This window comes from Lepidothrix coronata, unplaced genomic scaffold (genome assembly GCF_001604755.1).
Source record: "Lepidothrix coronata isolate B3197 unplaced genomic scaffold, Lepidothrix_coronata-1.0 Scaffold84, whole genome shotgun sequence".
Taxonomy (NCBI): Eukaryota; Metazoa; Chordata; class Aves; order Passeriformes; family Pipridae; genus Lepidothrix; species Lepidothrix coronata.
Genome location: NW_016690264.1, coordinates 3,183,865 through 3,200,211, shown reverse-complemented (window position 1 = coordinate 3,200,211; position 16,347 = coordinate 3,183,865). Strand labels below are relative to the sequence as shown.

Here is a 16,347-nt window from a genome sequence, read left to right as displayed (position 1 = left end):
CACTGCATACATGTTTATGCACAGGTGACTTGGGACTCTGTTTTAATTTTATTTGAGATATCATGTTACTTTAATACTTCAGTAGCTGTTTGAGAAGCTGCACCTTTTGCTTCTGCCTTTCCAAACATATCCTGCAAGAAATTCCCTTTGTAAACCCATGCTGCAATTCAAACCTTCTTCTTGGAGAGGCATTGGGCTGGACAGGGGGCTACTACAATGCCTGCAAATCATTGTGGGAGGATTTTCTCTATATTTAACGAAATACCTTTGAACTACCTTAAAGTATTCATTACTGATTGGTGTGCATATCTATCATAGGCAGGCAAATGCACAGAGCAAATATTTGATGAGAGATTAAAAGTTTATGATTGTCAAGAAGGACTGCTGAGCATCTGCCACTGCCTAACAAATCTGAACAAGTGCTTCACATGCCGCTTGTAAAAGGCATGGGATGTCTTGGTGATTGCTAACAGAGTGAGATCTGAGCCTTTCTATCTTTGCTTATCACAGTCCAAGGTAATTAAATGAAATGATTAACCAACCTGACAGCAAAGGGGCACTTGCTGCTGCCTGACAGCACAAGCATTTCCAGCCACTAACTTCTACACCCCAAAGAGCCCAGCAAGCCTCAAACCTGATGAGATTTCTCTCTTCCAAATACACGTGTATGAGTGCAAAGCTCAGTGACCATGACATCCAGAGTTCTTTACCTTTGGGGTGACTGCAGGTGGTGACACATGGGCAGCCCGGGCTGAGCCCAGTGCCCACTCTGTGCCCTCTAGTGCTGGTGTAACTGGAGGACCTCGGCCCTGGGGTCTGCGGTGCTGGCACGAGACTCTGCAAGGGTAAGGAGGACTCGGGGCACTGGGGTTGAACTGGCTAAAATAGTGGGAGAACACTGGCTGTACTGGTGGGAAGCTCAGACTGTACTGGTGAGCAACATGGGCTGTACTGGTGAGGGGCCTCATCCCCAGCATGCACTCAGAAGAGAGGCAGAGGTAGGAACAGTGTTGACATGTGGCAGCGGTGCTGGGAGCTGCAGGAATGTGTTCCCCCAGCCCTGTTTTACATTTCCATTAGGGTTTTCTCTCCCTTTCTGACCCCGTGACCTCGTGGGGTTTATTCCTGACCGTCAGGGCTGAGTGAAGGTGAGGGGACCCCGGCTGTGCGCGCCTGCTGCCCCAAGGCAGCCACCCGATAGCTGGGAACTGCTTCCCACGGCGGCCACATCGAGTTACACTCACCCTGTTGCATTATAAATACCAGAATTAGCCTTGCTTAATTATTTAAAACTATAGATTAAAAGCAGACAAAGGCTCTTTGCCTCCTTCCCAGAGCACGCGTATCATTTATCGGTGATACGGTCGCCTGGTGACAAGCAGGGAGGAGTGTGCCAGGTCCATCGGTACGAGGTGCTCCTGAGCTGCCGACACGGCAGGAGCAGAGGAAAATCACAGTGAGGATGGGAGCTGGTGCCATCTCACCCAGGGAGGGTAGTGGTTAGCATCTGTCAATCTTTAGGCTCACATTATTATTATTATTATTATCATTATTATTATTATTATTATTACTATCATCATCATAACCACTATTAACCTCATCATCATCATCCATCACCAGGGCAGTAAACCACAGCAGTCATTAAGCTAATGTGAATTACAGGTATTTTGTTCTGGGATCAGCTGTGTAACAGCAGCACATGGATTAGCTGGGGTGATAGGGCATATTTTGTGGGCTCAGCTGCAGTGACTCACCCACCAAAGGGTGTCCAGGCATTGTGAGCCTCCCCGTTGTGCAGCACCCACATCTGACTCACCCAAGCTGGCATCTGGGTGCCTCACTATGCCCTGAACCCACCGACCACACAGATAAACACCTGAAAGATGCTTTCAACACACAAAGCTTTGGGGCTTTTAGAGACCAACATGCAATTCTTTCCCTGCCCCACGTTGCCAACCCAGCTATTCTGTGTTTCTCAAATACAATTAACTAACACTAGAAAAGTCATGCAAATTAGGAAATGTCATCAATTGAAGAATCCAAAACAAAAGACAAACTTTCAGCTTCATTCTTTGTAGGACTTAACATACAGCATGACCTTGTCTGACATTACACTCTCACAGGAAAAGGCGTAGAGCCAAAGTCTGGCTCCACTTCAGGCATTTGAAACGCATTGACAAACACATTGACATATCCTAAATTAAAAAAAAAGTGAATGTCTGGTTAACAGGTAGAAGTGTGCCAGTGCTTAAAAGTAACAGAGGCCAGTTTAAAGATCCCACACACCTCCACCTGCACATGCAAACCATTGCAAGGAGTGAGGACAGGCCCCATTCCTCTCAGCCTTCCCAAGAGGGCTGTGAGGGATGGCACCCTCACTGCGGGGAAAGGAAGGCTCCTCAGGGAGCTGATGCTATCAGGGTCTGTAGCCCAGAAAAGGGAAGGTTTCCTCCCCATGAACTGCAGTTACGAGTTTGTTAACTTTTAAATGTGTCAGAAACTCACATTATTTCCCAGGCTCGGGCTACTTGTGTAAATAGCTTTAAACTCGCTCTGCTGACCCGTCCTGATGTGTTGGTTTTGCAGCCACCTGACTTGCAGGACGTGTATGACCAGCCGCTTTCAGCAGCACTTCATTAATCTCTTGGTCCTTTAAAAAAGACACATTCATTAATAAATCCCAGGAATCCAGAAAACCAGAAGTTCTTCCCTGTAACCACAGTTTTAAGTGATCGTTTCTGCCCACGAAGCAGTCTCTTGGGTCACTGGTTTTACAAACCCAGACCCAGGGCTCTGACCCTGGATGTCCCTGAGGTTTTTGCCCAGTCTGATTCCTTCTACCAAGTAACAGGGTCTCCCAGAATCACAGATGGCAATGTCCTCTGAGTATGGATCCCAGTCCCAAAATAATGCCTTCTGACTGTTTTTATGGGGGTGGCATTTCACAGAAGCCCATTCTCTGCCCAGAAAGGGATGCCCATACAATATTTTTGACAAGAGCAGTTTGGTCATCATCTGGCCCTACTGGCAAACCTCTCCTAAGATGCTCTAATTGGAAAATCAGTTCTCAAATGACACAGACAGCAGAAATAAACCACTGTGAGCTATGTTTGCTTTCTAGATTTCAGCCAAAGCTGAACACTGACCTACGCTGCAAAAGGCAGCATTGAGAGCTTTGCAGGTTAAGGATGCAGGTGGCATGGACAAGCGTGGAGGGATGTGCAGGCCGTGTCACAGGAGGCAGGATGTCAAGGAGAGCTTGGCAAAACAAAAGTCAGGGAGAGAAGGCATTTCACATGAAAACCTGCAAAAAGCAGCTGGTGTCCTGCTGTACCATCCATTCTTCTACCCAGGTGCAAGCAAAGAGGTGCTGGGCAGGAGCCCAGACCTGCACCCTACAGCTTCCTAAACCCAACATCTATGGATTAATTTTGTTTCCAGTCTCTGAAGGTTTTCCCCTTGTAAAGAACAGCTGTAGCCATGTAGACAGCCGTAAGCTGAGCTGCACCCCTCAGGTTACCTGCCCTTTCCAGGACTGTTAATCCTCTTAACATTCCTGGGGATTATTTCCATTCCAACCGGACAGTAGAGCAGGCTGCCAGAGGCAGCGCAAGGAGCAGCACACGGCCCTGATGCAGAGGGCAACCCACCACTGAGAGACAAGTTGCTTAATCCTAAATAAATGCTCTGTGAAGGGCATCTCCTCCAAGTGAGGGAAAACCAAAAAGCAGCAGCTGCAAAGGGAAGTGTAGCTCAGCTCTGGCCAGGCCAAACCCTGGGCATGAGCCAGCCCTCCACTTCTCCTCCTCTTCCTCCTCTTCCTCCTCCTTTCCAGGAGCAGGCTAAAACCTTTCTCCTTGCCCTGGGCCGCACAAAAGTCACTCAGCACCCCAAGCAACACATCTCATGTTATGCCCCTAGTAGAGTATATTTAATATATATTTGCAAAATTCAAAGGCATTTAATGTTGCACCAAAGCTGCCTGGTATCCTGTTCCTCAAAAAGATTAGGGCTGAGCATAATCACAAGTGAAAACAATTTGCCCCAGGATTTCAGACTGATGATTTTAGTGCAACTCTCCCAGGAATTGGGGGATTTATAAGCATTTCCAGGCAGTCTGAGCAGGAATTTGGGCTTTGCTTTAGGTCAGAACAGACCAAGACATTAAAATGTTGGTTTTGTCCTCCAGCCAGTCCCATACTCTGGGGCAGGAAGGTGGCTGGTCTCTGGGCCATGTCAAAGATGCTGAAAATTCCCTATGGGGTCTCCTAGAAAACTAATCAAGACTGGGAGCTCATTTCACAGATACAGTTGAGAGAGGAGATAACTCCACATGTGAAGCCTAAGCTTCTGCCAGGGTCCCTGGCATCTTCATCCCACCAGTCTTGCTTTTTACTAACAGAAAAGAAACTGGAAACACACCTTCTTTAGAAAGCCTCAGGCTTCTAGAAGCGAGGGAAGGGAAAATATCTAAAAGTAAGCAAAAGACTGAATGTGTCGAAGAAAACAGAGCTACTTTTTATAAGCAACACTCCAAAGCAGACCTATTTAAAAGGTCACACTGTCTTTCTGAGTACAGCAGAAGATATTAACATTCACGTGTATTTTTTTGGTTATATCTTGCCAAGAACAATATAAAAATGTCCAACATCTTTTGCTGATTTATGATGGTGGCCAGGGAGGTGCCAGAGCAGAGCCTTGTTCATTGATCTACATCTGAATCATGCAAAAAGAGACACCCTGCTGTAAATCCACTGCAGAGACCTGGCTTGATTTACACCTCCAGCACCATAAATAATGACAAAAAGCAGCATGATAGCAGTCTGTCTCCCCTTACATGGACAAGAATTACATCAGGTCTTGAAGATGATAGATCTACTCCCTGAGAAACGTTTTGCACTGGGTCCCTATTTGCCAACCTGCAGGAAAAAGGATGCCCTGTCCTTACTCTCAGCATAACCCCAAGCTGTGTTTTGGGTACACCAATATCTTTATATTCTCATTTTTCTTTTTCTGCTCAACGCAAAGAAAGACTTTCCTTGAATTGTTCCAGATTGAGGGCTTCTGAAGGTTTAAAGTGCTATTCTTGTAGTGAGGTTCAAGGCTCCTTCCAGTCCCAGTCAGGACTTTGACTTTGTCCCCAGGGCAGCAGTACAGACACCCATTGGAAGCCAAACCTCAACGTGGGTGTCTGCACACCCCTAGGCACATCTAGCAAAATGAAAACCAAGCACAGAGCTACCTGCTGTGTCCTGGCCCCTGCAGTGTTGTTCAGGCAAATTGCACTCCTGGTGAGGACTTTTGCATGCTGGTTTAACAGTGCCTGGCCAGAAGTACTTCCAGTCCATTTCAGTTCCTCCCACTCCTCTCTTCCTAGTTTTTTTCTTAAGTTGTACTAGTTTCAGGGAAAAGTTCCCATCTGCCTTCAATAAACAGACTGATAAATTGCTGCTTCTTTGCAAGCCTCGGCCACGCAACATTAGACTGCTGCAGCCTGAAAATAACCCCATTAGCCCCTTCAAAACCTCCAGAGTGCTCCCCCAAAATGCTGCATAAGCAGAGCGCCCCTCAAGATGGAAGGGGGGCCCTTCTCTGATCATCCTGGGTGTCTGAGGAAAACATCACAAGATCAGACTGAAGGGCTGGATGACACTGTGCCATGGGGTTGTACACCGCTGAGTGTTAGACCTATGTGGATATGGGGACAGCCTACCCCAAGTGAATCTCCCAGGATCTGGATCTTGGGGTATAGGAGAAGGGACTCCCACTCCTGAGTTGCAAAAGGAAACCCAAACTCCACTCATGGAAGAAGGGGAAAAACAGTACTTTATAAGTAAAAGTGCTGCCCCAGTGCCCCAAGAGCTGGCATAGGACATGAGAGCTACTCAGTCCAGAAAACAATACCAAAGTCACTTGAGTTTCAGCCATTTACAGCATCCAGGCTGGTCCTTCAGGCTTGGTTGGTTGTGTAATCCTTCCACGCTTGCTGCTTGCTGCATTATCCCCTAGCAAAGCACAACAGGTGGATTTAAGATGGACAAATCCAAGATGGATATGCCCCAGCCCTTCTCCTGACATGTGTCAGGATTTGGTACTCAGCACACAAGCCAGTGTGGGCATCTGTGTCACTGGAGGCAGCTCTGGACTAAACGACAGCACAGGAACAGCCAGAAAGGGCAGTGGGATGACACAGTGGCATTGAGGTTCGTCCATTAGTATAGCTGTCCAGAAACAGTGTTTCCATTAAAAACACCTGGCATTTCATTTAAGTTACTCCATGGAGAGACTTTTTGTTTGAAGAATGAAGACATAGCTTTGCCATTTGAAACAGGAGCTCAACCGTTTCATTCATGCCAAAACAAACCTGTGCTTTTGTACCTTCCTTCCTTGTCTTTTGACTGCCTCTTCTTCTGTGAAAAAAGAAAGAAAAAAAAAGGGGAGAAGTACAAGAAAAAAAAACAAAGCAATTTTATCCCAGTGAAAATCTGATATGTTTTTCTCATTGTTCAAAACCTGGTTTTCATCTAACAAGAATTAGCCATGAAATTGTGCTGCCTTAACCCTTGGCTGTTCTTCAGTCTGTGCATCTCTCTGGAAGGCAACGCTGAGCCCCCAATTTCAGCCTGAGGAGTCCGGCCCTGCAGGGGTTTCAGTCAGCCTGGCACTTGCCACCAAACATCAAATCATGTCACCTTCCCTTCTGCCAGCAGTGATGTGTGACCCTAGAGGAAAATAATTTGATACAAAAAAACCACTGATTCCAGCTTCCAGGGGCACTTTAAATATGTACCGAACTATTCACCCCAATTACACTCCTGTAATGAGCTCTGATTTGTTTTCTTTTGTTCCCAAAGCAGTAGGGCACTGGCCACAATGAGAAGTTGTTTGATATTGAATCATTTCTTCAGCAGTATTATTCCTTACACAATCCCATTTGATTGCAATCCACTTCACATTTAATAAGTACTTAACTGACTATGAAAGAATGACCTAGTCTGCTTTCTCTTGCCTTTTTTTATTGATTTCTCTTTTAAAAAGGTTTTATTCCTTTTATATATGAGATTGAAATAAGAGAAAGAGGCAGCATTACTGAACAACTGTTTTCCTTGCAGCTCCATCAACCCATATAGCTTCATCCTAGGTCCCCAAAAATAATAATGAGACATTTAAAGACCTAAAGCTGCCTACACCCTTTTCCTGGGACTTTTTGTTCTTACTGGTAAACTTCCAAATTGTTCAAGTGAATAGTCAAGAATAAATTGCTCTTTCTGAGCCCCTGATTAGACCATACACTGAATAATTGGAGGCAGATCTACTGTGCTCTGCATTTAAAGACACAGCCCACCACATGTAGTTTGTCTTATAACTTGTGCTTTGCACTCACTTTGTATAGGGTTTTTTATAAAGAGAAAATGTAAAGCACTTGGAAAACACCAGCAGTGAGCATGTCCTGCGGTTTGCCTGAAATCTAAGCTGCCATCCCTTCCAAAACAGGAGGCTCTTGTTCTTACATCCAACATACAAATTATTACAGCATGATCCCAGACTGCCTGGGCGAATGGTGCTTTTCTTGGCACGGGGCTCGATCCTGGTCAGCAGGATATCAGCAAAATCTTTCCCTGTCAAGAGGTTTCAGATGCAGCAGCACTTCCTCAAGCCAGTGTTTCAGAAACCCTTCAAATCCCACAGCAACCCCTTGTGTCAAGGGACTGACAGCGGCAGCCAGGACACCCAAAGCAGCAGCTCAGCACAGCCCACATCCGTGGCTGCTTCCAGTTTTAGTCAGACCTATCTTGCATTAATTAATCCTTGGCACTAAATGCTGCAGCCACTGAAGCAAGTGGCTGGCAAGTAATTTTAGTGATCTAATTAATATGTGTCTTATCAACAACACAAAAGGAACATTTTTTAAAACCTCTAAAAATCCCTCACCAGCACACGAAGGCACGTGCACTCAGACACTGACACGGTGTCAAGCAGCTGGGACAGGCACCATCTCTTCTCCTCTGTCTTGTCCAGGGGAGGAGAGCTCCAGTGGGTTCCCACACCAAGCAGGGTGAGACTCCTCACGCAAACACCTCTTTTTTCTTCCAGCATCGATGTACACTGAAATACAACGGGAGAGACCAGATGGTGGGAATATCCTGACTCACCCAGATTACATAGATGGAAACCCAGACCTCATCAAACCTAAAAAGCTCCTAAATCCTGTAAAAGCCTCGAAGAGCCATCAAGAGCTGCACAGAGAACTGCTGATGAACCACAAAAGGTAAGACAAGGTAAACAACCCACCACTGGAACAGTCCAAGAGGTGCTGAGCCATCGGAGCTCAGGAGCTGAGGCACAGGTGCACAGGGCACAATAAATCCCTTCACTTGTAAACATAAAACTTGCCATAGACCCTTCCTCTTTTCTCTGATGCGACAGTTTCTTTTAAAACAAAAGCAGAACAGAAAGCCCCTGCTCTGCCATCCTGAAGCATCAGCTGGCACTTTTCAGAGCCACAAGCACTGGAAGATGCAAGGCATTCCTAGAGCCCCACTCTTGGTGTTACATGAAGGTTTTTCTGGTTTTTCTTTCTCCACCACTGACTTGCAAAGCCCCCAGGAATGTACATCACTCCTGTGTGCTTGAAGGTCAACTCAGAGGCAGGAAGAAGTGCAGGCTGGAATGAGCCATTGAAAGCTGGGGGAGCACTGGGGTGAGATCATCTGTATAAGGAGAAGGCTAATCACTGATTCCCTAAATAACAAGTGGGTAAAAACAGGCTAGAATTCATATTCCTGACTTCCTACCCTACCACTGCAACTTAACTTTTTGGGGGTGCAGATACAACATCGGGAAAATCACACCAAGGACTGAGAACCTACGACCATATTATTCCTTTACAGCAACTGTCTGAACATCAGTGCAATAAAATCATATTCAGCTCAGAGGCTTTTAAGCACAGCGAGAAATCTGCTGGCTTTATATTGACATTTTTCGAATGCCCTGAAATACCCTGACTCGAGAGCTCTTTGGCCGCCTAATTAAAAGGAGCACAGCCTCTGTTCTGAAGGACTGCAGTCATCTCGAGAACCAGACACGTATATTAATTCAGGGAACAATCAAGCCTGCCAGTGGGGTGCATTAATCAATACTGGCACTGGCTGGGCTTGGGTTTGATTTGATTTTCCCAGAATCAGAAGAATTACAGGGACCATTCTCTGGCATCAAGGCAGAGGTAACTATACCAGCCAGATATTTTTAAAACTCTCTGGCTTGAGAGTGACCATCTCCTCCCTAGTGATACTGCTCAGTTTAAAGGGTCACCCACCAGCATTGGCTTTGATCTCAAAGAACATTGATCCAGTCTACCTATGATGGAACAAAGAAACAGGAAATCCCTGCAACAGGAGCCACAGAGGTGAATGGCAGCAGATGGGGTGCAGATCCCATGGCATCAGACTGAGCTGGACTTCACACTGGCAAACACAAAGCACATCATCACTCTTTATTATTCCAGTTCTGTGCCTGCCACTGTTACATCCACATGTGCCATCAGGTACTGGCAGGAGGCAGCTCCACTGCAGCCATCCTGCACACCCTGACCCCCCTCATGCCTCAGTTTAAAACTGGTTTGACTTTGACCTCCCAGCTATTTTTCAGCAAGTATGTGAAACAAACCCTACTGGAAACAATAACCCATCGTTGCTGGTTTCCTGTCACTCTCAAATCCACCAGTTTTGCTTCCTGCTACATGTTACTGAAGAGGGAGGGAGGAAAGAAGGAGAGAGAAAAGGGTCTATGACTTGCTCCTGTTTCTGCTTTGGTTGTTTTTTTCCCCTCAAGCAGCGGGGAGAAGCAACTCAAATCAGCAGCTTGTGTAACAAAATCCTTATCTTAGTCAACACCTCTGGGCACTAACAACACCGGCTGATTAAATCAAAGAATAGTAACAAATCCACAAGCAACATTGCATGGTGTGTCTCCAGCAAGCCAAGGCAGGTTTGCCTTCTCTCAAGCCTTGGGAAAAGCAATTTTGCAGCATCCAAGTTGTTCCTGCCTCGAAAAACCATCACAAAAGCTCCGGGGCCAAGGCTAGGACTGCCTTCACTGATGTTGCTGTGAAGTTTGTCCTGTCATAAAGCAAAAGAAATTACAGTCAGAAGTATTATTAAACCTGGCACTGGTCCCCAGCCACATTATGATAGAACAGAGGTTTGGTTTGCTGCATCTGGAGAGTGTTTCTCTCTCCTGCCTGCCAGTTCAGTTTCTTGTGCTGTGAGGTACCACCTCAGTACCTGCCACCCTGCCCAGAAATCCGCAGCCCACAAGGTTTGATGTCTCTGCTTTCAAACGACCTTAGCCAAAACCAACCAGCCTTTGGTGAACGGAGACCCCCCCCAGTGCTGAGAAGGAGTTTTGCATTAATAGCACTTCCCAACCTGCCATGCCCTGGGCAAGCCCTTAGCACAGGCATGGGGAGGTCCCTCCTCGGCTCAAAATAGACCTTCACCCACAGGAATACCAAACACCATCCACGATTACTCACATGCTTCCAGTGGGGAAGAAGCCAGTGGGAAGGTGGCCAGGGTCAGCTGCAGGAGGTAAATCTGAGTGTCTAAATTCAGCCATGGCAATATCCAAAGTGTGAGGTTTCTGAAACTTGTTTCTACCATCTCTTTACCACGTATTTATGCCCTGCCTGCATGTACCACGTATTTATGCCCTGCCTGCATGGCCTTGCTATGTCTCCTTTTCCATGATTCCACCCCTCACAGGACAGGGATTCACCTGAGATGCTTCAGGCAACAAAGGGGAGCCAGGCACCTGCGCAATCACCAAACCCTCCAGCTTCCAAGAGAAAAGGACATTTAATTTTGGCCTCTTGACCCAAACTATCCATGTCAACGGGGGCATTGCCAGCCCTCAGCTTCAGATGAAGCAAAGCTTCAGACAGGATGCACAGGGAGGAAAGGAGCTGCCAGGACAATTACTGCAGACCAATGACTACCCCTGCTGGTGGGAAAAAAATCGTCATTATTTCAAACGTCTTCAACGCAGCTGAATCCGTACCTGACACCACTAAAACCAGCAACAGCGGGAGCCAATGGAAGGTCCCATTTCCACACCTGACACAGAAAGCTGTAGTGCCCCAGTGCAATGGGATCCACGGAACTTCCAGCACCGCACACGCCATACAGGGACAGCAAACTGTGCCCACCCCAGACAGGCAGCCCAAGGCACCATCCCTGCAGTGTTGTAACACCCCCAAACCTTGTGGATGGATCTGTGGACCAGGGCTGGTTCGTGGACCAGGTCTCCCATGTTTCCATTTAGGAAAGAGAACAGTTTTGGGGTTGCCAGGCTGGCAATTTGGTCACTCCCCAGGGTGTAGGCACTCTGACCCTGATTTATCTGCGTTTTATCCACAGAGGTTTGGGTGTGGACAGCAAGCCAGAGCTGCAGCGGGTGCTTGAACACCGACGGCGAGATCTGCTCATCAAACAGAAGAAGGAAGAGGAAGAGGCAAAGAAATTGCAGTCTCCTTTTGAAAAAGAGCTATTAAAGAGGCACCAGAGGCTGGATCAGGTAGAACTGAGCTTTCAGCCATCCCTGGGTTATCCTAACCACCCAACACAAGGCACTGGGGAGATGGGTTGGCTGAGGCTCAACCCAAGGTATAGTGCTGCTACCCCTCCATAAAACCAGGAGCCACAGTACATCCTTCACTGCTGCCCCAAGCAGCTGCAGCACCCTCATCCTCGCAGTGGGATCCACCACATTTGTACCACCCCACCCAGAACCCCTGTCACACACCACTAGCCCTGGATCTCCTCTGGGTCCCACACAGTGTCCCTGGGGTGTGTTTTCCAGTTTGAAGCAGCCTAAATAGCATGGAAGCCATTGCGACATCCACTAAAGGGGTGCTCAGAACCCTGAGGTGTAGTGTGAGAGGCTGCTTTTGGGTGCAGTTCCTGACATGTACCCTGGCCAAAAGTATGCCTGGGGAAGGCAATATTCACTGTGCACTTTCAGCAGTACAGCCAGGCCCCAGGTGCTCCATGCCTGCCCTCTCACCCAAACCAGTGCAATCAGGGAGCAGATTCATCACCACTGAAAGTAAAGTCACTCTGTCCTGCTTGCTAGTATTTGCACTGCAAATGGATGAAACCAGTTTATTTAATTAACAACACAATAATAATGTCAGTCAAGCCGTGATCACTTGAAAACCAAAGTCTGGCACTCTCAGAGAGGAACCAGGAATATGAAAGAAGGTGGTTTAGGGGCAGATCCATAAAGACTTTGCACATAAAAGTGAGGCAGTACAATGATTTACCCTGCCTTAGATAGTAACAACTGCTGAGAGCTTTTCCCAGGCTCACAGGCCTCCTTTGCTGGGAAGGATTAAAACCTCCTCCTCCCTCCCCCATGCCAGGTCTGAAGTGAACCCCTCCCCTGCTTTTGTGATGGAGATGTTCCTCCCTAGAGGAAAAAGAAAAGAAATTAATGTTTCAGCAGGACACAAAAAGAGACTAAGGGTGAATATAAGTCTGCTGTGATAATTTGGAAAAAGAGAGCCCCAACATGTGCACTACACACTCATTCAACTTTGGGCAATAATAACTGAACCCATCAATAATGAAAGCCCTCTGTTTTAATGCATCGGATGCCCTTTTGTCCTTTCATGCATAGTGACTCTTCTTTCTTACAGCTGGAGAAAGAGCAGGAGAAGCAGGAAGACCATGCACCAGAATTCATTAAAGTCAAGGAAAACCTGAGAAGAACATCAACAGTGACAGGGGATGAGAAAGCAGCGTAGCTTCTGCCAAAACTCAACAGGGATCCTACCAAGGCCAGTGCTAACACACCCTGCTGACATCTCTGTACATGGTGCACGTTCACAGCCACATCGTCGGGGCTACTTATGGTTATTAACACTTGCTCCAGTAGAAGGCACAGAAAAGGTTTTCCCAGCCCAGGAGGGAATCACTGTGGAAAAAGTGCAGTATTCACTGAAGAAGTACTCACACAAGTGGATGCAGAGATAATGATGTTCTTTCCCTCCCCCGCCCCAGACCATGGGTGCACTCTAACCACCGGCTAACTCTTGGTTAACTCTAGGGACACAGCGAATATTTAAGCCAGGGAAGTCTGTGGAGGCTTGGGGGACCCCTGCTTCTTGCTGGAGGCAGGCTTGCCATGCACAAGGTGACAAGAGGGCAGCTGCAGCTGCGGAGAACCTCCTGGAAACCTGGCATGCTAACTAAAAGGGACAACTTGTGTATTACTGAATACAACCCAGATGACCATAATGGCTTTCCCAAGGGTCACTGGTATTGCACCAGTGTGTGAGTCAAGCCTGGCTGAGGCTGTGTGTCCCAGCAGCACACCTGTGCTATTAGAAAAACCAACACCTGTGTGCTCATACCAGTGCAGCACAGGCAGGTGCAACTGTTCTTCACAAGCACCTTTAAACTGCATTTCAACCCTGTTTGAAAGTGGCTATTTAGGCAGTTCCACGCTCAGGCAGAAAATACATTGGACTGTTCCATCAACACCCCAAGTGGGAGGCAAATGCTCTGTGCTGAAAGCAAAGGCTGGGTGTTTCTGGCATGGTTGTCCATGGAAGCATGCAGTGACCAGGCAGAAGATCCCTGAGGATGTAGCAGACAGACAAACTGCTTCTTGCCCCTGGACTACTGAGCTTCAGCCCCTCACCCAGCAGCCAGATATGTGCTATCATAGGGAGCTATAGAAAGAGTCCTGTGATGGAGAGGGGGTGATGTGGTGATGTCACACCGGTGTCAGGCTGTCCTGTTAACCACCCTGCATGCAGTTGGTATCTGTAGACAACATGGGATACAGGGGAACATAGGTCCTGGCACAAAACTATTTGTCATTGCTTCTAATCCCCTTTTCCAGGGGTCAGAGCTGCCTCATTGCAGTTGCCACCTTGCAAAGCTGAAACTCTTCTTGTTCCTGGTATAGCCAAGCTGAGGTGGATGGTGCATTTGCACCATGTATGGACAGAGCCTGCCACACTTATGGTGGGTTCCCCTCATGCCCTGGGGTATCCACATCCAGAGCTAAAATTGTGCTTTCGGGAATATCTCATCTTCTTGCTTCTCACATCAGCCCTGATACAAAGCCTGAATACCATAACTCACTGACTGCCTTTGGACACTGGCCCTTGAATGGCCTCAGTGGATCTCATCAGCTGGGAAGGTAATATCTGGTTAAACAACATCTACTATCCATGTCTTCAGTGGATCCATACATAAATTAAGGGAAAATGGGCATTTATCACATATTTATCAAAAAGTTGCTAATCCATTCCCTAGTCTCCCTTGTCCAGTGGGGTATTTCATTTCAGAGGGCTGTTGCTCGACCTGACAGCTTGGGTAAAACATCTGAGCCACATCACATGTCAAGAGCAGTGATACAGGTATGGAGTTTCTGTGACAGATTGGACTATGAAAGCCCTTAACTCAGCTTCAGTCCTTGAACACCCCATGTCAAGGCACTGTCTCTGCTGTAGTTTTTAAGCCCCTTGCTCATATGCTTATTCTAAACATGATTTTGTTTCAGAAATCCAGTGCATATTGTCACTATGGCTCACACAAGACCTGAAAGGCTTTATTACGTCCTTTCCAACTGTGAAGCTTTTCATATAGGTGATGATTAAAACCATAAGGAAGAAGCAGCATCAACCATTTTTTCAGGGGGAAAAAAAAGAAAGTCAAATTTCTCCAAGGATAAAAAGGTGTTGCTAAGGATGCCTGTACATAGTTGCAAAGAATGCTGCATGATACTCCACAGAGAACATCAGCGTAAGTAGCAAGTCAGAATTACTGTGCTGGAGTTTTGTGAGGAGTTATGGCACAGATTAAGTAACCTTGATCAAAGAGCTCAAAAAAACTCAGCAAATTAATTTGTAATTTTGCCACAGATGGAAATGCACTCCAGGAGAGGCAATCTGTCACTCCATATGCACCAGTGAAATCAGTGTTATCAGCTCACCCGGGCTGGGACGGGGGCATTTATGCAAGTCCTTGGGTGGGAGCCATCCAGTAAGGTCAGCAATGAAAAGGATGAAAGTATTTTTCAACTGCTCTTCTTAAGCAAGCAAATATTACCTGGAGGGAAAAATAAATCAAGGTGTCTCCCTTTGATGTGGTGTCCACCAAGCACAGAGTGGGGCTGCACACAGCATGGTGGCTAAGGGGTGTCTGGGTCATTTACAGCAGGTGTCCAGAAGGGAAAGGGAAGGCCAGGTCAGACTGTCCTAACTCAGGCTGAGCAAGCAGAACCACAAGAAAACCTTCCAGCAGTGGAGAGACAGGAGGAAGCCCTGATCCAGCTGCCCACCAGGACCCCATATTGTGGGGTATCTTCCAGTCTCTATTGCTTTTACATTAATTCCTCCCTATGTCCCTAAAACACATTCCTGAATAAACATGGTGTATTCAGAAGATCATATAATCAGAGTATTGATGGAAGACAATTTTTTGCACTGTGTATGTTGCTTATGTGGTATATAGTCTATATTCTGTGTTGATGTTTATACATTTATATGAAACTATACATTTATATGTCTTGCATCTCTACTGAATTAACTTGCTATTTAATGTGGACAAGTCTGAAAAAATAAACTAAACAATGATTGTATATTTTGCTCTTTTCCACAAGGAAGTGAAAAAGCTCCAAGGATTCAAGCAGACAACAGCCAAATAAACTTAATGAACATACAAACCACTGAAGCCTGACATCAATTCCTTTGTTAGTGTTGTGTTAACTTGCTCATCAGTGAGCCCTTTTCAGCATCTGCACCCAGTGCTTATCCCCAGACTTCATCTCAGTTTGATGAAAGTTTAAAGGCACAAAAATTGTGAAATCAGGCCTTGTGTACTGAAACTTTCCATACTGTTTGATGTATGGAACTGGCCATGGATACCCACTCGCCTGGCAGGTTAACACCCACAAAGCCAAGGAAACACGTCCTTGGATTTAATTTAAAAACTCAGCGTTGAATTTACAGGTAATCCTCACACTAGTGAGCTTTTTTCATTATTTTTAAACATTTTTTATGTGCTTTAGCAGCAACCAAAGACCATAGATTAAACAGATAAGAAAAAGAGAGAATGCTTCACATGAGCAGGTCACACACACCATGGTCCCTGAGAGCCAGGACTAAAACTGAATGCAGGAAAGCAAATGAAAAGGACTTTTCTGTCTCATTACTGATATTGGCACAGATGCCAACATCCCAGTCAGAACATGGCAGAGATGGTGCTTGGATGCATTTCTCTGACACCAGGTATTTACTGGAGTTGCCACACTGGAAGGTACATTTTGTTCCAA

The 16,347-nt window shown here is 46.5% G+C and overlaps 1 protein-coding gene across 4 annotated transcripts in view; it reads left to right on the top strand.

The window, feature by feature from the left end:
- FAM107A (family with sequence similarity 107 member A) overlaps window positions 1–15,738 on the top strand; it is a 28,489-nt gene extending 12,751 nt beyond the window's left edge. For 2 of the 4 annotated variants that reach the window (XM_017820498.1, XM_017820500.1), the window contains 3 exons: window positions 8,095–8,269; window positions 11,418–11,574; window positions 12,698–15,738. In XM_017820498.1, the coding sequence (XP_017675987.1) occupies window positions 8,095–8,269; window positions 11,418–11,574; window positions 12,698–12,805 (440 nt within the window). In that variant the 3' untranslated portion in view covers window positions 12,806–15,738. Of the gene's footprint in view, window positions 1–751; window positions 846–8,094; window positions 8,270–11,417; window positions 11,575–12,697 lie in introns of those variants that run through there. The other 2 variants (XM_017820499.1, XM_017820501.1) reach the window with 2 other exon arrangements.
- Window positions 15,739–16,347: the final 609 nt, after the last annotated feature.